At 44.0% G+C, this 23,316-nt stretch overlaps 2 protein-coding genes and 1 long non-coding RNA gene across 6 annotated transcripts in view; 2 read left to right on the forward strand and 1 right to left on the reverse strand.

Moving 5' to 3' along the window:
- LOC127529911 (uncharacterized) overlaps positions 1-9,848 on the reverse strand; it is a 45,643-nt gene extending 35,795 nt beyond the window's left edge. The window contains exons 1-2 of the long non-coding RNA XR_007936518.1: positions 9,710-9,848; positions 3,119-3,155 (exon numbers count right to left, since the gene is read on the reverse strand). This is a non-coding gene — a long non-coding RNA (uncharacterized LOC127529911). The remainder of the gene's footprint in view (positions 1-3,118; positions 3,156-9,709) is intronic.
- Positions 1-23,316, forward strand: part of LOC114662220 (tripartite motif-containing protein 16-like) — a 70,649-nt gene that overhangs the window by 36,095 nt on the left and 11,238 nt on the right. The gene's annotated exons all lie outside the window — the stretch shown is intronic.
- LOC114661672 (tripartite motif-containing protein 16-like) overlaps positions 9,247-23,316 on the forward strand; it is a 44,240-nt gene continuing 30,170 nt past the window's right edge. Inside the window, exons 1-3 of the mRNA XM_051935162.1 lie at positions 9,247-9,919; positions 10,975-11,070; positions 21,006-21,227. Coding sequence (XP_051791122.1) covers positions 9,578-9,919; positions 10,975-11,070; positions 21,006-21,227 — 660 coding nt within the window. The 5' untranslated portion in view covers positions 9,247-9,577. The remainder of the gene's footprint in view (positions 9,920-10,974; positions 11,071-21,005; positions 21,228-23,316) is intronic.

A 23,316-nucleotide genomic window follows, 5' to 3' on the forward strand; every position in this document is an offset into this window, starting at 1 on the left:
TTGGGATTTGTGAGCCCACTTATGTTAGCATACATGCTGCTGAAGTAATGTCAGACCTTTCAGGCAGGCTTAGGTGATTAGGGTAGGTACTGTGTTGGGCTCTTAGAAGGGCACAGTCCTTATATAACATTTTCAAACAACTCAGATGGTAATTACCTATTTCTGGTAATTTTTACAAGTAGCTTATTGAATATGCAAAATGTGTGGGTGATTATTTTGTGTCAAGGAAGCCATCACCAAGAAGATACGTCCTGCACGACACCAGACCGGGAGTACAGTAATCAGCAGAACTGGACATTGTACTGCTCCAATGGCTTCACTTTGTCCTGGATTGTATGTATAAGTTATTAAACTATATTGTATATTGGGTGTGAAAGCTTCATTTTAAAGTAATCTATACTAATAAAAGGCAAAGCCCTCACTCACTCACTCACTCACTCACTCACTCACTCACTCACTCACTCACTCACTCACTCACTCACTCACTCACTCACTCACTGACTGACTCACTGACTGACTGACTGACTGACTCACTCATCACTAATTCTCCAACTTCCCGTGTAGGTGGAAGGCTGAAATTTGGCAGGCTCATTCCTTACAGCTTACTTACAAAAGTTAGGCAGGTTTCATTTCGAAATTCAAAGCGTAATGGTCATAACTGGAACCTCTTTTTTGTCCATATACAGTAATGGACTGCAGCTCGCTGGCCGTGGGAGGCGGGGTTGCGTATCGCGTCATCATGCCTCCCACGTAATCACGTGAACTGACTGTGAACGCAGTACGTAGAAAACAAGGAAGAGCCCCAAAAAGTGCTGAAGAAAACATTCATTACACTAAAGACTGCTTCACAAAAAAACAGCAGAGCGCCTTATATGAGCAGGCAGTCAGCTAAAGAAGGGAATCAATAAATAACTATAATCGTAATAAACGAACGAAAAGGCTGTGTAAAGGCAGCTTCACAAAAAAACAGATCCTTAACAAATTGTTATTGGTATATTTTCCCTCAATTTAAAAAGGTTTTCTTTTCTTCTTAATTAAAATTTAAAAGCAGTACTTCACCGCTGCAAAGCCCGGGAATTTGGCTATATGCAGTGAGTGTGTACACCTGATGAGCCAAGAATTAGGGCGAAACACGTGTCGCGTACTCTTTGCATTATTTGACAGTAAACTATTTTCAACCATTCTATGATCTGCTTCTCACAACTGAAGGCACCGTGGCTGATGTTAGCTGACTTGCTGGTCAACCATAAGCGTTACCTGGTAGGTAACCACCCATACAATCAGATTGTGATTCAGACTACGAATGCCGTAGATATGTGTATATATATATATATATATATATATATATATATATATATATATATATATATGTGTGAATGTATGCATATATGTATGTCTATATTTATATATATATATATGTGCATATGTATATATATATGTGTATATATATGTAGATACGTATATATTTATATGTATATATATATGTACATATATATATATCCTGGTAGGGGCTGAAAGCTCAGGAATAAAAACTACTTTATGATACGTCATTCATTCTCTCCCTTTGTGGATCTCCAGCTGCAAATATGCAAACCGTATCACAGACCTTATATATACACAAGTTTAAGTAGGGTGGCATGGTGGCACAGTGGGTAGCGCTGCTGCCTCGCAGTTAGGAGACCCGGGTTCGCTTCCCAGGTCCTCCCTGCATGGAGTTTGCATGTTCTCCCCGTGTCTGCGTGGGTTTCCTCTGGGCGCTCCGGTTTCCTCCCACAGTCCAAAGACATGCACATTAGGTGGATTGGTGATTCTAAATTGGCCCTAGTGTGTGCTTGGTGTGTGGGTGTGTGCCCTGCGGTGGGCTGGTGCCCTGCCCGGGGTTTGTTTCCTGCTTTGCGCCCTGTGCTGGCTGGGATTGGCTCCAGCGGACCCCCGTGACCCTGTAGTTAGGATGTAGTGGGTTGGATAATGGATGGATGGAAGTTCGAGTATGTCCCACATTTCCTGCTCTACCTGCCCTTCATGCCCTGCTGGTGTTTTAGTTTTCTTCTCCATTGCTCCAACGTGCCCAACGCCCACACCCACATATCCTCCATAGTAAACAACGAGTTGACATGTTGGCAAACGCGTTGTCAAACAGCCTCAGTTTAGCAGACTAATTAGGTAAGTGATCTGCTGACAGTTTCTGGAGGACAGCTAATGGGACAAAAAGTGATGAGCTCTGCTCCAAGGGAGAGACTTTTCCATGTATTTTAGATAATTCCATTTGTATTGAGGGGAGCTGTCTAGATTTAGTGAAGAGCGGGTTGAACTGCCAGGGTGAAGTGACCCCAATATGATATCAAAGCAAAGCACTGATGCAAAGACTAAAACTGATAACTTCAAGTTTTGAGCAGATGAGGCAAACCAGAAATAAGACAAATTGGTATAAGCTTTGGGGTGCGGAGACAGTTGAGGACGTGTAGGTCAAGTTTTAAAGAGTTTTAAAAATAAATCGAATTACAAGTTCATCACAGATTTTAGAAATATTAAATAAATTAAAGAAAACTCTTGAAGTGGATAAATGAGGAGCTAATAAGGAAGTTACAAAGGAAAAAACAGATGGATGAACAATGCACACTACGTACTGTGTACACGACTGTAAATCTGAATGTGAACTTGTCTGTGACAGTAGTAAGAGCGGGTGTGTCTGCACACCATCAAGGGCATGAAGTTAATATTATTATTATTATAAATTTCATTTCTTCACTTTCAAAGGCTGTCGGATCTCCACTCATGACGTCAACGGCTAGTCCTTCCTCGTCGATTGATCGTTCCTCCTGCCCGCTGTGTCTGGAGATTCTGAAGAAGCCACTGACTATCCCGTGTGGGCACATTTTTCATATGGTCTGTGTCAAGGAATACCTGGACAAGCTGGATGAAGAGGAGGCCATCGACTGTCCTCAGTGCGGAGAGATGTGTAACGTGAGTGCTGAGAGTAACAGAATGCCATGTTAAAAGATATAATAGAGAAACAGAAAGACACGGAAGTCGATGTCACTCTTTCTTTGAGTCGCTCTGGACCTGACGATGTGCCCTGTGACGTGTGTACTGGGAGAAAACTGAGCACCGTGAAGACCTGCCTGACCTGCATGGCCTCCTACTGTGAGACTCATCTCCAACCTCACAGGGAATCTGAGGCTTTGAGGAGGCACAAGCTGGAGGAGCCAATTTGAAACCATGAAGAGAAACTCTGCACAAAACAACAGAAAGTTCTGGAAATCTTTTTGAAAACGGACAAGACCTGCATGTGCTGTTTGTGTGAAGCAACTGAACAGAGCGGTCATGAGACAGTGACAGCGGATATGGAAAGAGCAGAGCGATGGGTAAGCAGGAGATCAGACATGACAAGGAATAACGGGGGGAAAACTGAAAACGGAATGAGATAAAGAAACATTGAGAACTTGTGAATAATTAAATGTATTTGTGCAAAGGGAAACATGACTCTCCTTAGATGTGTCGACATGTCCTGCGTTAGATGGGTTAGGGCTTGATATGAACAACAAACTCAAATAATGTAACCCCTTAAGTCTCCTTTAAGTTTAGTCACGGTTAAGTGCAAGAGATGCTCACCGTTGGTGAATTTTACAAATGGACGGCGACTGCTTCCAGACTGTGTCTCATTTCTGACATCTCAAGCATGTTGGAAAGCTGGAGTTTACACAAGGCTGTGACTTTTAGTGTCAATGGAGCCCTAAGGTAAACCTTCCTCTGACAGCAGCGTGTTTACCTCCACTTCTAAGACATGGGATGGCCTTTTTTTAAAATAGCACTTGTAATCAGAAAAATTTTGTTTGGTTGTTTACTAATAGAGACGCCAATTGTCACAATGTCTTTTACGACAGTGGGAGTAGTTGGTGAGTTTATAAATTCTCTCTGCTGAAGTTCTCGGCAGAAATTTGCACAACACACAAACATTCCAGAGGACGTCTGAAAGTCTATGTTTCCTTAGTTTTTAGTTTTATTCTCATTAATGGAAATTACAAGTCTTGACATCTAGGGGATGAAATTCAAAAGATCACACCCCAGGAAGTTAAGAGACTCGTAGAAATGTTGGTGACAAAAGAGTGGAATGTGGCAGGGACCTGTGCCAATCCAAAGGGCATCATTAGAAATTCCTGGCGGTCAGAAGGTATCATTAAAGGGTGTTTACCAAACACAAGGGTGGTCTCAGGTTACAAACGAGTTCTGTTCAGGTGAATGATCACGACTCGATTTAGTGGGTAAGTTGGAACTTAAACTGAAAAAAGTCCATTAATGGGATATCACAAAAAGGCATTATGCTCTATTACTTATTGAACAGAAAGGAGGTTTCAAAAGTAATAGTAAAATGTAACTGAAGCAATATTACTGTATTTTAAACCACAAAACACTATACAGTAATCCCTTGCTACTTCGCGGTTCACTTTTCGCAGATTCATGACTTAGCGGATTTTATATGTAAGCATATCTAAATATATAACGCGGATTTTTCGCTGCTTCGCGGGTTTCTGTGGACAATGGGTCTTTTTACTTCTGGTACTTGCTTCGTCAGTTGGTTTGCCCAGTTGATTTCATACAAGAGATGCTATTGGCGGATGGCTGAGAAGCTACCCAATCAGAGCACGCAGTTAAGTTCCTGTGTGTTGCCAATTGGCTCAGCGACGGAGTGCTGCATTAACCAGGAAGTCTCATCTCACTCATTCAGCATTAACGTGCTACTGCTTCAGGGGCCGTGTCCAAGTGCCAACAGAAGATGCAAATGATTGCAGAAAAGGTAAAAGTTTGGGATATGTTAGATATGTTTGGATATCACCATCATCACGTCATATATAGCTACGTGTACTTCGCTATACAGTAAGTGTAAACTTATCTACCGATTTCATATTGCTTAGCAGTTGTCCCTGTTATTAATAGAGTAAAGGGTGGGTTGTAAACAATACAGGGAGGGTTTAAAAATGTCCAAATACACGTTAAATTATTAAATAAATATAGTGTCCCTACTTCGCGGAAATTCAGTTATCGCGGTCGGCCTTGGAACCTATCTCCCGCGATAAGTGAGGGATTACTGTAGTTTGAAATATAGTTTGTGACCACTAGGGGGCAGTCTCAGAGAGTACCTTGCACAGGTTTTTTTTTCTATCAGCACAATCACAGTCACAATTCTTAGTCTTTTTATCCTCTCTATGCTCCTCCAGGGAAGTTGTAACATCTTCCTTCTGACTCCAACTCCATAAATGAATAGGAGGTGACTCCATTTATGTAGAAGTACTTCCGATGTTAGGGTTTTACTCAGAGGGAGCCTTTCCGAGTAACCCTGCAAAGTAGGGACAGCCTCTGGTGGCACCCATGGAGCCCTGCTGAGCTGCCTAATGTGACTACAATTCCCAGCACACCCTGCAGTTTTGGGTGTATGTGTGGGTACATCTACACAGGAATGCTGCCACCTAGTGCAAAGGGGTTTCATGAAGTCATTGAACGTTGGCCTCCTAGAACTCTACTACTACAGGAAAGTCTATAAATAGCATTTGCTTAGGATTCCCTCACTTGTTGTCCAGGTGGGCTACTACTGTATGAAGGGTCAAAGGATCCCCCAAGTATCTACTGGAGTGATGTGCAAACTGTTATGGGTTTTGATCTTTAGACAGTGAAATGTATACGTAATTCTTTACTAGTCACTTCATTTCCACAGGCGTTAGTGTGACACGATGATCTTCTCTCAGGCAGGATGGACTTGCATTCTTAGGCACAGGGACAATGGTGGACCTCTGAAAGCATGTTGGTACGACAGACTGGGTTAAGGAGAGGTTACTGCGAACATCTGGTGCCAGCTGATCAGAGCAGATCTTGAAAACACATCCTGCCCAGAGCTGCTGCCTTCCTGCTGTTCAGTTTCCTCAAAGCTCCCCTTACGTCGTGTGGTGACAAAGTGGGTGCTGAGTCCTCGCTGAGGCAGCCATAGCCCGAGTTGTAGACGATACTCAAATATCTGCAGACAACCACCGTGCCTCTCGGTTACGACTGTGCTCAATGTTCTGTCACATAGGCGAGAGGATGGACATTCAACGTTCTTAGCCAGCTACTTCATCAAACTGATTTTAGGGTCCTGTTCATTTAAAGTGAAGATCACCTACTGTCATCGTCATGTCTGCCTGTCTGAAATAACTCAGCTCTCAGACGCAGTGATTTTTTCCTTCAGTTTGCTACTTTTTCTTGAAGGAAATCTGTCGGAAATCTTCTTTTAACGTCAAGATATTACACTGCACAATTTTATTTCATCTCAGAAATTCCAGTTCCAAATGTTATTCTCACATTCCATGAGTTGTCAGGCCACCATGAGCCAATCTGGGCTCCAGGCACACCTAAATGTCGTGCCATGCGGACATTTCCTAACTTTTTTGATTTGCATTTGTCCATAAAGACAACAAAGCTCCTTCTCTTAGCTGCTCGACCAAATGTTTTGAATGACAGAAGTTTTTTTGCAGTGTGAACAATAGGATTTGGATCAGTATTTGCATTTTTTTTTGTTCTTTTGTCTACATGGGATTTTTAGTCAAAGTATACATTAGTTTTAGGGTTTCGTAACTCATGGAAGAAAAATGTCACCCTTGTTTATTTGAATTTCACTTTGTATTGTGCTATCTTGAGATGCTATAAGTTCACCAGACAAAACAAGAGTCACCCCCAGGTAAATCTTATCAAACAGCCCTGTCGGGGTCCCTGGGCGCTGCAAGGGGGTGCTGTTGGCGGATGACAGCCCTGGCTCCCGAATAATCCCCAAGTCATGTCCATTCTGAGTCCAGCATGAAAGACAGTGGGCGACACTCAACTGGAGGCAGAAGGTGAGGACAGAGGTTCATTGTTTTGTGTGATTATTGGCTGTGCTTTACTATAAAGAGTGCTTGGTTGCATAAAAATCCATTATTTGAACTTGTGACAGTTTTAGTCATTATTGGATTTGGGGCTCAGTGGTGCCCTCTACTGGTTACACCATCTCTCCATCTCTCTTGTTAATGCGCTTATCTCAGCAATCATTGGCTGTAAGTAAGGAGAGTCCCCGGAGCCAGTTTAACTCTTCATCTAATCACACGTCTTGGGACTGCGGGAGGAAACATCCAAACTCTACGCAGGGATGTGAACCCCGGTCTCTTTACTGTTAGGCTGCAGAGCTACGGCAGCAAATGTATTTGTGTTTATTTCAAAACTAAACTATTAATGTAAAAACACTGCTCACAAATGATCTACTATATAACGGGGAGAGGAAAAAATGTATTTAAACCCCCCAAAAAGTTCTATCGAGGTGCCAACAAGACTTTAGAGCAGCTCCTGGTGTATCTTAGTTATCACTTACTAGACTTTCCTAGAAGTCGAGAGTTCAAATTGTTTTAATCCAAATTTAATGTCCATAAGGGCCCATGGAGGCTTCAGCCATCTGTCACAAAGGAGATTATACAATAATAGTGTGGCACACTGGAGACCCGCCATCACAACTGGTGTGTTTACTCGTAGACCTTCAAAGGAATGTGTCGCTTGTTTAGCTCTCACGTGTTTGGAGGTAATGCTGGTGTGGAGTGTCAGGCTGGATCTCCTCTGCGAAGGAAGTGGCTCACCTTCCCTGCCTGCCGATCAGGACCCCTGAGGCAGCTCGTCAGCTTCACTTACGGACACAACTTCTGTCCCGACTCTGCTTCACAACCGTCCTCAGTGCAGATGATCATCACGGTAGATCTGACGCCTGGGATTAGCAGATATTACATTTAATAATATGTCGGCCATAGGGGCCCATGTAGGCTTCAGCGATCCTGACAGGAGTAATTATGTCACAAACGAGATGGAATGAGAAAAAACTTGACAGTAAAGATTTTTCTATAAATGAGTGTTATGATGTATAAAATCTGTACATTTTGGTTTAATTTTCCATTATATTGTGGTCAAGATAAAACAACAGATGAACTACAATTAAGACAAATCAAAGCAGGTTTTCTTACACCTCACTTTCAAACAGCTGTTTCCAACAGTGAAAGGAAGACATTCTGATGGCTCAATTATTTTACAGACTGGGAAAGGATGCTGAGCTGACACCTCAGGCTATTGATTACTTTAACAATTGAATTTATGGTATGGGAAAGGGAAACTGAGGCAATATCAAAGAATTTTATTATCTGGGAAAGAATTTGAGAAAAATTCATCAATCATATTGACAGCCAGCCAATCAGGTGCATGGAACATTCATGTGCTGTGAAACCATGGCATGAAACTTTATAATAAATATGCCTTGGTTTGGAAGAAGAGAAGAAAGAAGAGGAGAAGACGAAAGAGAAGAAGGAGAAGAAGAGGAACAGACGAAGATGGCACTGGTCGTCAGAAAGGCATCATGAACATCGATTACTAAATCAAACGCCTCCCTGGGACATTCATCCTTGTCATCTGTAACTTTTTCGTAAGCTATTCCTAAACACTATATATATTCAGACTTTCCTATCAGTACCTATTTTCTATTATTCTTTGTTCCACTGGTATTATTATTATTCTTGTAATAAATACCATGCTGCTTTTAACTTTCTATGCTTTGTCTTAATGTCTAGAGTGATTGAATTAATAAGTTAGATTTCTTTGAGCACCTGGGGTAGCCAGATTTTTTCCCATTATTTCTGTGCTGCGAGGTTTATAAGGCTGAGAGTGAGGGCGCCATTCAATAGAAGGGACAGTACGATAAAAAGAAGGTATTCTTGGCTGATAAATGGCCGATAGTCAAGAGTGCTGAGTCTTCCATCCATCCATCCATTTTCTAACCCGCTGAATCCGAACACAGGGTCACAGGGGTCTGCTGGAGCCAATCCCAGCCAACACAGGGCACAAGGCAGGAACCAATCCCGGGCAGGGTGCCAACCCACCACAGGTGCTGAGTCTTTGTATGTTTAAATGTATTCTTGTATGCCAAAAGTAATATTTAGGTCTGAGATATCACTAAAACATCGTATGTTGTTCGTGCCGATAATAAGTAAGTCTCTTGAAGTGCTGAGAGGGTGACAGGCTGATGTGTGGTTTAAAGTGCTAAGGGTTAATCAGCGTGTGTGTGTCATTCATGGGGCACTGTTGTGGTTAGGGTCTGTGTGTGTGTGTTCATCTTAAAGTGCAGACCAACTCAATAACGAACCTGACGAGAACATTTACCCTTGAGAAAACAGGTAAAGGGTAAGTAGAGGGAAATACTAATAATACAATGACAATGAAGCTCTAATTATTTATAGTCACCATGACTGCAGGTGCGTCTTTATGCCCTCAAAAGGACCTGCTGCTTGTTGAGCCTGCACTTCCTCAGAGGTAGGGCCCATGTGGGTGTGTCAGGCTGGATCTCATCTATAAAGGAAGCACCTTGTTCCTCCCTGTCTGCTGATCAGTCGTCTTTCTCAGTGTGTCTGGAGGTCCTGAGGAAGCCAGTCGGCCAGATATTGAATGCAGCTTCTGTCTGGACTGTATTATAGGTTACTGGGAATATTCGGACTCAGGCAGGGGACCACAGTAGTTCTCAGTGCAGATTAGAGAGACACTGACAGACATGGACGCCGGTGACTCGACATCTCAGAGCAACATGAGGCCTGGCTCTGTCATCTGTGATGTGTGTCCTGGGCCAGCACAGAGAGCCGTGAAGACCTGCCTGACCTGCATGGCCTCCTACTGTGAGACTCACCTCCAACCTCACAGGGTCTCTGAAGCACTGAAGACACACAAACTGAAGGAGCCGATTAGAAACCTCCATGAGAGAATCTGCACAAGACATCAGAGAGTTCTGGAAATCTTCTGTAGGACCGATGAGACCTGCATCTGCTCGATGTGTGCGGCGACTGAACATAAGAGCCATGACACGGTGACACCTGAGGAGGAGAGAGCGGAGCGACAGGTAAGGGTAGGACTAGAAGTGGTAGAGGTTACTCTGGAGAAGGAGATGGCATCATAGACAGTGAGCTGTTACTGTGGTCTTAAAGGGTTAAGTTTAATGAAAGTCCTTCTCAGAGCGAGGGGTCCTCTAGGATTCCTTAAAAAATGTCCTGCAAAGGCACAAGAAGGACAGATGTTGTGATGTCTTGAGTTCTTGGCCCCTGCTGGCTTTTGCTGTTCTCACTCAGTTCAAAATGTGTTGTGATGGGAGGAAAACGGTGGGAGAACAAACATGTCTTTAGGACTTGAATGGCAGTCAGGACTGGAGACGAAGTTCTGCACAGGCCAATGTGGTGACCATCCATCCATCCTTCCATTATCCAACCCACTATATCCTAACTACAGGGTCACGAGCGTCTGCTGGAGCAAATCCCAGCCAGCAAGGCAAGAAAAAAACCCCGGGCAGGGCGCCAGCCCACCACAAGCACACACTAGGGCCAATTTAGAATCGCCAATTTACCAAACGTGCATGTATTTGGACTGTGGGAGGAAACCCATGCAGACACGGGGAGAACATGCAAACTCCACACAGGGAGGACCCGGGAAGTGAACCCAGGTCTCTTAACTGTGAGGCAGCAGTGCTACCCACTGCGCCACCATGCCACCCTGGTGACCATCATGTCATTAAAAAAAAGTTATGAAATAACCAAAGTTTCCTCACTGGCTCAGATGTTTTCATTCTATTTAGATTTTTGATTGCTCTTTACATATTATCAGGTGCATTTTCTTATTAATTATGGTTTTATTTAGTTTTTTACGGTGCTGTGAGAAAGTATTTGCCCCCTCCTCAGAAATTGTTCCACCTATTCCAGTGGTCTGTTTCTACTTTCCCTCTTCTTTTTTAGGCATCCACAGTCCTCTCTGCAGTCCAGTTCCTCACACATTCATCTCCAAGATGTCATCCACTTTCTCTGCTTTCCTTCCTCGTCCTCCTTCTGTCCTTCTCTTTCCCTGCTGGACTCCTCTTTTCCTTCTCTGCCCTTTCCTCAGATGTCTCCTCATTTTGTCTCCTCACAGGGTGACCTGGAAAACACAAAGGCTGAAATGAGAAGGAGAATTGAGGAGAAAAAGAACAAACTGGTGGAGATGAGTGAGAAAGCAGAGAGGATTAGGGTGAGTCTTGTGTCCTCTTCACCTTGAGAAATGAAAGAAATGAATGTCAAATATATTGTGAAATAAGGAAAAGAAAAGTTTATATTGTAAAATAAGGACAAAAACACCATCAAAGGTTTGGGGGGATCCTCCTGTCACACACATGCGAATGGGAGGCAGCTAATGGGCCCGAATAGTGATATTCCACACCAGACCAGGGGGGAGCGAGGGGCACTGATGTTCTCTCTCAGTCCTCTGCAGACCATTCACAGGAAATCCCACCGGGTTCTGGTACCTATGATGACATCATTTCCGGTCCCAGGCTTTAAAGCCGCCATCTTTGCATCTTTAAATCAGTTCTTTCTTGGACTTTGCACCAGCCACAGTAACTGCGTCTATTTGAGCCCATAAACTGAGTCTCCCAAACGCATGCGTGTGACAATACATAATATAAAGATTTTACTCAAAGACACAAAATAAAATGATATAACCCAAGAACAAAGATATGAATATCCACAGCAAAATATTAGACCTTTAACTCCTTTGAGGCTGATTTTTATTTTCATTGTGGCTGTCAACAGATTTCTTAGTCAGATGAAAAAGTCAACATCCTTTTTATTACTCAAAGAAATGGATCACTTTGAATTTTTTTCCCTCAGTCTACAACCAATAAGCCATAATGAGAAGGTGAAATGAATTCTGGGGCTACGGCTTACAGTCATTCACTTTCTTCTTCACCCTCATCCAGTTCTCCACATCTGTGAGGCCTGCAGAAAGCAGGACCTGGAATAGGCAGGAAAGTGACCCCCTAACCCACTGGTGACTGCTCTGATGTCTGCTCTGAGAACATCTGGTGGTCTGTTTGAAAGTACTGGTAGAACAGCAGGACACTGTGAGCCACGGCGAAGTGCATTGTGCAAAAATGTGACTAATGGCAGAAGAAACAAAAGAAATTTAACAAACAAGGGGAGACCAATCAGTCCATGAAACCCGTTTGTTTAGCTAACAGCTCAACTGTCCCAACATCTCATTCAGATTCTTCTTAAAGACAACTTGTCAATACAGCCAATCAACCTGTTAGGCGACATAGGCAGCCGTTTATGAAAGCTGGGTTGGGGGGGTGCATGCTCCAGACACTGACAGGGACCATCACCTCACCTCCTGTTTATGGAAGAAAAAGTGCTCCATACACCAAGGGTCGCACGCTCTGTTAAGTACATGGTGTACACACAAAGGGGCGCTGTTTGTGCGCTCCAGAGACCAAGGGGGACCACCCCACAGCTCATCGCCATCTAATAATACTGACTACCCACTCTGTATAATGAGGAGCGATGTCCGTCTAGCTCACCTAGGGCTCAGAATAGGCTTGTCAACAGTTTTGTTATCCATCATTGAGGCTACTCTTATCAATACCATAAAGTTAATATAACGCATATTATAGTCGTACTAAAGTGAAATGTTCCACTTGGTCATTTGTATCCCATACAAGCACACAGACACTGGTTATTGTATCTCAGCATAAAGCGTGTGCTTATTTCTTACTTTCACCCCAACACACATGGCTGACACGCTCTTTGTAACTTCACGGTGCAGCGTCGGAGTCATCAACAACACACCAAACATCCTGGAAAGAGGAATCACTTTGTGATTCTGTGATTTGATGCCTACTGTGAGTAGAATGAATGTCAGATTTTACTGTCATCTAGTGGATAAAACTGAACATTACATCCTAGACGACTTTTTCTTCAAAATGTAGCCTTCTTAAAAACTTTATGTTGACATTTTCAACGCCCGCCTTGAACGTGTTCAATTAGAATTTAAAAACTTTTAATATATAAAGAGAAAGCTGCCCCTGATGTTTTCCATTCTATTTTTCCATCCCTTTACTATCTACGTTTATCCTTTGACATTTCCGTTCTCTTCTGTGTTAATACAGCGTGAGTCAAAACAAAGTACCACATTTCTCAAGGTCATTACGTGAGTGGGTTGGGGTGGGTGGTCCCGTGATTAGGTGATCCCTTGTTGTTTTCAGAAGGCCAAATGCCCTGATCCGGTGCGCACCGTGCTTTCGCTGTCGAAACATTCTTTAAAAACAACGAATCCATCATCACTATACAACGTGCCTTCCAAATGCACATCAGCATTCCTCCAAATGTCCCAAATCAGAAAACAATTCTTCAGTGGGTGGCTAAATTTAGACAGAAAATCTGCAGGCCGTCCTCGGACTGTACGAACACCTGAAAACATGCAAGCTGTGAGGGCATCCATTTCGAGGTTCAAGGTTCTTTTATTTGCCATTTGTGCATAAAACCAACAGTCAAAGCACATTGGAATTCTTGTGCAGAGCTCTGTCTGAGTCATAGTAAAACATTTTAAAAAAAGGTTAAAAAAAACAGTAAAACAAAATAATAAATAATATAGATTATACCAGCACTATACAGAAAGGTGGTAATATCTACACAAAAAAAATACAATATATTGTAGGTATTGCCGAGTTAAAATATTGTCCATTTTTCACTTGTCATTTACATGATAAGTGATGTGAGGTAGCGTGAAGTTATTACACATATTCAATAATTTTGTTTTGCCATCACTCTGACTGTAGCAGGGAAAAAGCTATTGAAAAACCTTGTTGTGTGAGTGATGACGCTGCCCGCTCTGCTGTATCTCAGGTTGTCCGTACAGTTTTTGTGTCTGAGCAGAGAGTGAGCTGGATGGAGTGAGTCCCTGATAATTCCCTCTGCTTTTTTCCGACAACGATGTGCGTACATAAAGTCCATGGAAGGAAGTTTGGTCCCTATGATCCTCTCCGCAGTCTTTATGACTCTCTGCAAAGCCTTGCTCTCTGCCTGTGTGGTGTTCCCATACCAGACAGTGATGAATGCTCTCCATCAGTCCTCTGTAGGCCTGGGTGAGAGGGCGATGGTTCAGGCCGGCTTTCCTGAGCCTTTGCTGGATTTTTTTCACTGTGGCTGTGGTGTTAAGAGTCCAGCTCAGGTCTGATGTAACCTGCAGTCCCAGGACTCTGTGACAGTCGGCCGACTCCACCTCAGTCCCTTTGATGAGAAGAGGCTGTAGAGGGGGAGGATTCTTCCTGAAGTCCAATATTATTTCTTTGGTCTTGTCTATGTTGAGGATGAGGTCATCCTCCTCTCTGTAGACAAGAATGTGGTTGTACCCTGACTCGTCCCCCCCCCCTCCTTGATGAGCCCCAAGATGGTGGTATCATCAGCGTATTTAATGACGATGGTGTTGTCCTGGGTGGAGACACAGTCATAAGCGTACAGGGTGAAAAGTTTGGGGCTAAAGCAACAGCCCTGTGGGGATCCTGTGCTGACTGTGAGCTCAGCAGACACCCGTCCTCCCATTCTCACCACCGGTGGTCTATCTGTCAAGAAGTCCAGGATCCAGTTGCAGGTGGGAGTTGGGACGCCGAAGTCTGTCAGCTTCTTGATCAGTTTTTCTGGGCGAATAGTATTGAAAGCAGAACTGTAGTCCAGGAAAAGCATCCTGGCATGCGTTCTGCTACTTTCCAGGTGTTGCAGAATGTGATGTAGGGCTATTGCTTCCGCATCATTCACTGATCGATTGGGGCGGTAGGCAAACTGAAGGGGGTCGATAGTGTCCAGGACCATATGATTGATGTGTGTGAGAACCAGTTTTTCTAGACATTTCATAGTGACTGGTGTGAGTGCCATTGGCCCGAAGTCGTTTAGAGTAGATGTGTCCGATCTTTTGGGAACTGGTAAAATGGTGGAGGATTTAAAAATACGGGGGACTACTGCCTGGGATAATGACAGGTTGAAGATGTCAGCATACACACCAGCTAATTGGTCTCCACAGTCCCTCAAAACTCCATCAGGTCCCACCGTCTTGTGGGGGTTCACCTTCTTCAGAGCTTTCAGGACCTGTGTGTGTGTCACCTGAAAGGCAGTGTCTGTGGGGTCACGGGGGCCTTTGAGGGTGTGCCTGTATTCAGCCTGTCGAACCTGGCATAGAAGGTGTTTAGGCTGAATGGAAGGGTGACATCTCGGAGATCTGTAGTTGTTGTGGTTCTCCTGTAGTTTGTGACAGATTGAATTCCCCACCAGATGCTGTGCGTGTTGTGGTTTAGGTAATAGCCTTCAAGTTTTTGTGAGTGAGCCCTTTGTGCTGCTCTGATGGACTTCTGCAGCTCATACCGGGCTCTCTTATACTCCACTTGATCATCTGACTTGAAGGCCTCCTGCCGCTTCCTGATTTTCTGTTTTATATGCCCACTAGGGGGCTTCGCCCCCTGCTCGCTTCGCTCGCCAACCCCTGGCATTGGGACATGACAAAGAGTGAGATGTATGAATTAGATATAGAATAGTGTGAAGCTTTGGATGATGCGCATAGAAATAACAAATAGAGTATTTGGCATATATTAATGTTTTATTGGAATATTTCTTTGTATACAACATTAGTAGTAAAGATGGTGTCTTGTCCTTGAATGAGTCTTCCTTGGCATGGATCATTTATAATTTTAACTCTAACGTCAGATGAACGTCGATCACATGAGAAGGCAACATAAAGTTGTCCATGTCCAAAAACGGGTTCAGAGAGGTAGATGCCAACCTTGTCCATGGTTTGTCCTTGTGATTTGTTGATGGTCATGGCAAATGCAGGTTTAATGGGGAACTGTCGGCGTTTCAATGTAGAAGGTAATTCTAGGTCAGAACTTGTAAGGTCAATTCTAGGAATGAGAACAGTATTGTTAGCATGTGATCCTGTAAGAACTGTTGCTTGAATAACATTGCGTGTCATGGTGTTGACGACTAACCGTGTGCCATTGCATAAACCCTGTTTTGTGTTAAGGTTTCTTAATAGCATGATTATTGTTCCGTTTTTAAGGGCAAGGTTGTGTTGTGGTAATCCGGCCGGGTTAATAGTGTTCAAATATTGTAAGGGGAAATTTATATGTTCATTGTCGTCATCAGAGTCAACTTTGTCAGAGCTTAGAAAGATCTGTGTCTCTCGGAATGTAGGTGTGTTGTTTTTATTAGGACGTAAATGTAGAACAATATCTCTGTGAAATGGAGGCTCACCATCTTTACTTTGAAAGACAATTGCCACTTCATTAACGACGGGCAGATTGTATCGTCTTGGATCTTGTTCTTTGTCCTTTATCAAGAGCAAAGCAATTGTAGTTGCCGCTATACCTTCTGCATTTGCTTTTGTATTTGCCTCCTTTTTAACTTCATGTAGCATTTTTATAGACTTAGCTAATGGGTGATTGTTTATGACATGAGTGACGTTTCTCATTATAAGCTCTGTGCATTGTTTGTTTTCAGGAAGGTTCATGCGTTGATAGATTGCCTCATCTGGATCTAGGATGTAGATTTGTGCATATTTGCGTTGTTGATTTGTTTCAGGGTGCACTGTTCCAATGCGATGCAATATTTGTCCACATATGCGAAAGCAGTATGGGCCATTACCTTTTGGTGGCCTGATATGTACTCCGGTAGATGCAAAAGCAAATGAACTATTGTAGGATCTAATGTAGTTCATAAAGTTTTTACTTTCAGGCACATCGTTAGTTAGAAGCTTCTTTAGACATTCAGGATATGAATGTAAAGGAGGCAGTCTAATCTGACCTTTTTGACAACAACGTGTAAATGTATTATTTGTATTGCCAGTTGTTTCTTCTGTGAAGTTAAGTGAATGACAATGATTGCAAATGACATTCATTAATCCCAATGAATTTTCCTCAATAGTGGATTCCTTATTGAAGGTGTTTTCAGCCATTTGGCGTAAGCGTTTAACAGGTGTGTGGCGTTGATGTCCGCGACGGGCATGTTTTGCTTTTTGCGTTTGATTGCCTTTTTGTTGCATGTCCATTATTTGTGACGCGCAATTTTTTTCTTTTTTTTTATTCGCCTCCGCTTTGCGCAAAGTCCGTTTCAGTCTACGCCGTGCATTGTTTGTATCGAGCCTTGTCCGTTTTTGTATGTCGGTCATTTGAGCTTTGCGCTTTTCGCGTCTTGCTTTTTTTTTTTCTGTCAGTTCATTTGCGCGTTGTACACGTCTCCGTTCATTTATTCTGTCTCTTCGCTCCCTTTTTTGTATGTCTGATACGCGAGCTCTTTCGGTTTGAAATCGTGCTTCTTTCGATGCAGCACTTTGACACGCGCGCTGAATGCGTCTACGTGCATTGTGTCGGTCCATTTGGGCACGTTCTCGTTATCCTTTCCGAATCGTTTTGTACCCGTGACCGTGTATTCATGACTTGTTTCTTTCTCAGCATGCGAAATATGGATAAGTAATAAGGAGGATTGCACTCACTGTTAATATGTATCCTTTTCTGCAGTTGAACGGTTAATAGTGCTTTATTGAAAGGACATCCACCTATGCTGACACCTATGCCGACACCTATGCTGCCTAGTGTGAAGGTGTTGATGTTCACTTTAGAATATGTGGCTTTGGGTGTCACTTCTTATGGATGTGTGGGGGGGATTGTTGTTGCGCGAGCGTCTTCTTTCTTTTTGTGTTCCTGTGTCTTGTTTGAATCCCCCTCCTTGTGTGTGTCCCGTCCCTTGCTTGTAGGGTCTGTGGGGTGGTTTTGTGTTCTTTTTTTCTTTTTGTTTGTCTTCCATGGGCTTGTTGAATCCCCCTCTTGGTGTGTGTCCCGTCCCGTCCCGTCCCGTGCCTGTAGGGTGGGGGGGGGGGGGGGGGGTGTGTGGTCGTGCCTTGCTGTTGTGCGCTCGTCTGTTCTTTTTTTTTGGTGTGTTTAGTTTCGTGTGCAATGTGTTTCGTGCTTTGCCCGCGTTTGACTACTTTTTTATGTGCCTTTTCCTTTTTTTGGTGCTTGTTGCGACTCATTTCTGTGACTCCTTTTTGTATGTGCTCACTCCTTTTTTCTGTGGTCTTGTCCGCCTCTCGCGGCCCCTCATCCGCCTTTGTCGCCCTCTTTTGTCCACCTTTCTCTGACTCTCGCGGACTCTTTTTGCGCCTGTGCCTCTCGCGGACCCTCATCCGCCTCTCTCGCCCTCTTTTGTCCGCCTTTCTCCTCATCCGCTTCTCTCGCCCTCTTTTGTCCGCCTTTCTCGGCTCCTCAGCCGACTCTCGCGGACTCTTTTTGCGCCTGCGCAGTACGTCTTTTTGCAGCTACGGCCCATGGCCGGATGTGCCTGCGTCCATCATCCGGTGTAGCATTCTCGGTTAGTAATATGGATTAAACCAAGGTTTTTTGGTTGGGGAACATACGCACGGTCCTGGGAGGGGCACATATGGAAGTGCACCAGCTAATGTAGTCACCCACAGTCTCTGTATATTCATGAATATCGTTAGTGGCCTTTTTAAAAATGCTCCAGTCTGTGGCATCTAAGCAGCCCTGCAGACTAGCTTTTGCATCATCAGTCCAGATGTTGACGGTCCTGGTTGTGACTGGTTTTGTCTTGAGCCTTTTGTTATAAACTGGTTTAAGCCAGATCGCCAGGTGATCAGACTTTCCAAAATGAGGTTTTGGTTGAGCTGAAAAGGCGTTTCTGATGTTACTGTAGCAGTGGTTCAGTATTTTATTTCCCCTAGTGGGGAAGGTCACAGACTGATGGAGTTTATATTTTTCCGGAGATTGCAGTGGTTAAAATCTCCCAAAATGATCACAGCATCGTCGGGTACACCACGATTGTTTGACGAGGGCGGCTGTTCCTCCTCTGCGAGTCTTACCGCTGTCCGCAGCGCCTCGGTCCTCCCTGAAGACCGTGTAGCCATCTGGTGTTATTGCCTCATCAGGTCTCCTCTCCCCCAGCCAGGTTTCGCAGAAACACAATATGGAGCAATCCTGAATGTCCTTCTGTGTGGAAATCTGAGCATGGAGCTCGTCCATCTTATTTTCCAGAGACTGAACGTTTGCAAACAGTATGACCAGGAGGGTTAGGCTTCCATTTCTATCCAAGCGCCGGAGCCTTCGGTCAGCTCCTCCCCATCTACTGCATCTCCGCTTCGGCCTGTTCTCAGAAGAGCTCCCTGCCGGGGGTCAACCCAACATTGAGCCAGCATAGCATGCTAGCTCAGGGTGGGATTCCACCAAGATCGGGTCGAAAAGTCCGATATGACTGCGCTCTGTCAGTTGTAATAAGGTCGCCCGATCATAGAAAACTTTTGCAGAATATGTCTTAACTTGGCACAAAAAAGTAAGAAGAAGAAGAAAAAAAAGAAAAAACTTGACTCGGAGAGCTCCGCAACGTCGCCCTCTGGGGAGCGCCATGACACCCACACATCTCACCCGCCATGACACCTGGCACATTGTGCAATCTCCTAGACGTTCAGTGCACTTCTGCCTTTGGCATTTCCAACATGTCTTTGATTTTGCATGAGGACCTTCATTTCATACAAAATGATGGCAGTGCAGGAACTCACTGAGAGAGACTGGGAGAGCCGTAGAGAGTTGTGTACGAACATTCTGCAAACTCTTCATCGAGATGCCATTGTGACGTGCAGCGACGAGGCACATTTCCATTTGAATGGTTGTGTAACTAAGCCAAACTTTCGATACTGGGCTGAAACCAACACCTCGTGAACTTCATCAGAGACCCCTGTACAGTGAAGGTGTTACAGTTCGGTGCGCCGTTGCAGAATTTGGCATTGTAGGCCCTTACTTTTTTGAGGATGGGGAGCAATGGTCACTGTCACTTCAGGACATTACACTGAAATGCTAGAGGACATTTTGTGGCCCCAACTGGAAGAGATGGATGTGGTGGATGCCTGGAGCAGCAGCTCATACGGCCTGTGTGGAGATCCATGCAAGCTTTGCGGGAGATGTTGATTTCCCTGTGCGGTGATGTCGGGTGGCCTTCACGTTCGCCTGATCTTGCGCTGTGTGATTTCTTCTCAACGTATACACACACCGACCTCAAAAGCCCCCAAGGACGCTATTCTCCTCAAAATCGCTGCTATTCCCCTTGAAACGGCCAAACGGGTCATACGAGTGTTCAGAAATCGTCTCGAAGAGTGCATTGCTAACAATAGCCACCACTCTGAGACTTCATTTTTAAAACACATTGTAAAATAATTGATTTTGTGTACCCTTTCTTGTTTCAGTAATGACATTTATTTGATCTTGTAGTGTTTTTGTAGAATAAACGTTTGAAATGTTTAACTGGTTTTTGTCTCACCCTGTATGAGCATCTCCATGTTTTACAGCACCTTTAAGATATCGTGGACTGAGTTTAATTTAAAATTTAGTGTTGAGCCTGTGATTTACGTGAAATTGAGCTCACAGTGAAACTCAGAGTATATTTAAAAAGAGATGACGATTCACGATTAGTGAAATCTGAAAACTGACAGCTCTGAAAGGCCTTCTCCACTCTCATTTTGCACGTGTCTGCCTGTCACTTTAATATTTGTTCTTTAACCACGAAGTGACAAAGTTTCGTTGAGTTATTTCCTGTTGAGTGTAGACGGGTCACTGAGCTGTCAGCCATGTGTGGTTGTTGTTCTGGTACTGCAATGCCCACTTTGCCAGTTATGATAACAATTTTGACGATCACAATCCTAAAGATGTGTTGGAGACATGAAAGACTCTTGGTTGCTTTTCTCCGTCGAGCGTCCATAACGTCAGCCTCATCAGAAGGATTCAAGACACAGGAAAGGCCAGCTGCTAGGTATCAACAAGTGGTGAGCTTCCTGTGTTGTGTGTCTTCCTGCAGATATTCAGCATGTCCTGTTCTTAAAATTGCACTGTGCTCCTCCCTGGTGACGTGAACGAGAGCCATTAAACTGATCTTACTTGACTGGTGGGCTGCAGAAGTGTAAGTGAGACTTTAGGGAGCAAAAAAGTGTTTTAGAACCCCCAATAGATGCTCTTTCTAGTGACGTTCACGTTCCACACTTGTGAAATCACGTGAAATACAGATTTTAGTGTCGGCATCATGAAACTGTACATGAAATGAACCTCGGCTTCTTCTCTCATCACTGTTCTGCTTCCTTCTAATCAGAGCACTGCGGAGACAGAAGTGAAGGACTTCGAGGAGACTTTTGTTTCTCTTCTGATTCTGTGGTCAGTGGGCCTCAATCTGATTAGTGCTCATGAGAACAGGGAACTGCGAAAGGCTGAACAGCTCATGATGCGACTGGAAAAGGAGACCAGAAAGCTGAGGAGGACGCATGCTGAGCTGGCCGAGCTTTCAGAGACCAACGACCACATCCACTTCCTCCAGGTGAGAGTGAGAATCTGAAGGACACCAGCAGGCCTCTTTGACATACGGGTCATTGTCTCTTATGTTCTCCTTTCTTCTTCATGTAGATGTACTCATCTGTCAGTCTCCCCCCTGAAGATCAGGACTCACCTGAGGCCTCTGTTAATGAACTTGTCCTTCCTGAGACTCTGAGGATGAACCTGTCTCGTCTGAAGAGGAAACTCAGAGACATCAGTGAGTGGGAATTTGTGCCGAGCAGTGACACCGGTGGGTAGTGTGACCTCCATTGCTTAAAGAAGAAGCTGCCCGGCATGTCCTGAGCACTCAAGGCTGACAGTATGTCTTTATTTTTCCTCAGGTGTCCACACTTCTGGAAGCAGCCCACAAGATCTGAGCAGTAGAAGTGGACTTGGACAATGTGAGTCTTGTTCTGCTTTTGTTAAATGCAAGTTATTAAAAATGGAGGTTTTTATGGTTTACTGTCCCTGACAGGAGTCCTGTGGTGTAACGAGGATAGGCGGCCATAAGTGCTCACCATGGACCAGTGGAAGTGTAAATAAACACACTAGGTGAACAAAACTCCATGGACGCCCCAGGTGACTGACTTCAGGGGTTCAGAATGTCCTGCCCTGCCTTTCACTCTGCATGCATGTTTGTGCGCTCTTTGTCTCTGATTACTTTCAGTTGTTTACTGCTGAATCATCTCTCAGGTGACTATACTAGGAGAGTTGAATTTCTTGTATGTGAACGAATTTGGGCAACAAATTGGACCCCGAGTCTGAAAAAGCTTCAAAATCTTCATAATTGTTAAATCACCAGAGAAACAAACGTCAGCTGTCACTGTGCGTGAATTGAAATTGTTTTGCTCCTCACTCTTCATCAGACAGCTGACTCTCAGGACCCCACTGAGGTGCTGCCCTCTTGACCACCACACCTCTGACTCTCAGCACTTTGATGTTAAATCATGAAAATCAATCATTTAATTGAGCTTCAATATTTGATTTAAAATTGAATTATTTAGTCAGTGAGTGTAACACAACAGTGGTGTCACTACACTGCTTTTTTGTCATGTATGCATCTTCTGACACACCAGGAAGGGGTCCCCTTTGGTGAATCGAGTGTAATCAAAGTAATTGGGGGAGGGGTCAAGCACGATGGTCTGAGTGGCGGCCCACTGCGATCCACCACCATGATAAACAATACCAACTGGCGACCCCAGCAGTTGAAAAACACTGTAGTAGAGAAGTCCTAAGCGCAATAATCCCAAAACATCTTCAAAATGACAATTAGAGGGGGACAACTGTGTCAAACCCTGGCCAGTCACAAAAAAGGAAAGATACTGAAACTATACAAATAAGATTTATTTTTGGAATGTCTCAGAGGAGCACTAAAAGGAAAAGAATGTCAGAACATTCTGGACGAGAATGGGCCATTCAGCCCAACCAAAGCTTGCCAGTCCTATCCTCTTTATTTTTCTAAAATAACATCAAGTCGAGTTTTGAAAGCCCCTATAGACTTACTGTCCACCACACTACTTGGTCACTTATTCCAAGTGTCTGTGATTTTCTGTGTAAAGAGAAACTTCCTAATGTTTGTGTGAAATTCACCCTTACAAGTTTCCAACTGTGCCCCCGTGTTCTTGATGACCTCATTTTAAAGTCACCATCTCGGTCCACTGGACTCATTCCCTTCATCATTTTAAACACTTCAGTCAGATCTCTTCATCTCTTTAAAGGCTCAGCTCTTTTACTCTTTCCTCCTAACTCATCCCCTATAGCCCTGAATCAGCCTTGTCGCTCTTCTCTCGTCTTTCTCTAGTGCTGTTATGTCCTTTTTGTAGCCTGGAGACCCAAACTGCACCCAGTACTCCAGATGAGGCCTCACCAGTGTGTTATAAAGCTTGAGCAGAACCTCCTGTGACTTGTACTCCACACATCAAGGCGCTATATAACCTGACATTCTGTTGGCCATCTTAATGGCTTCTGAACACTGTCTGGCAGTTGATAGTCCACTATGACTCCTAAATCCTTCTCATTGTGTATTCAAACCTCACATTTTTACTTCCTAAAAAGAAGTTGCCTAACAAAGACCCCAACTCTAACTTTAACTC

The sequence above is a fragment of the Erpetoichthys calabaricus genome, chromosome 12 (assembly GCF_900747795.2).
Source record: "Erpetoichthys calabaricus chromosome 12, fErpCal1.3, whole genome shotgun sequence".
Classification (NCBI taxonomy): domain Eukaryota; kingdom Metazoa; phylum Chordata; class Cladistia; order Polypteriformes; family Polypteridae; genus Erpetoichthys; species Erpetoichthys calabaricus.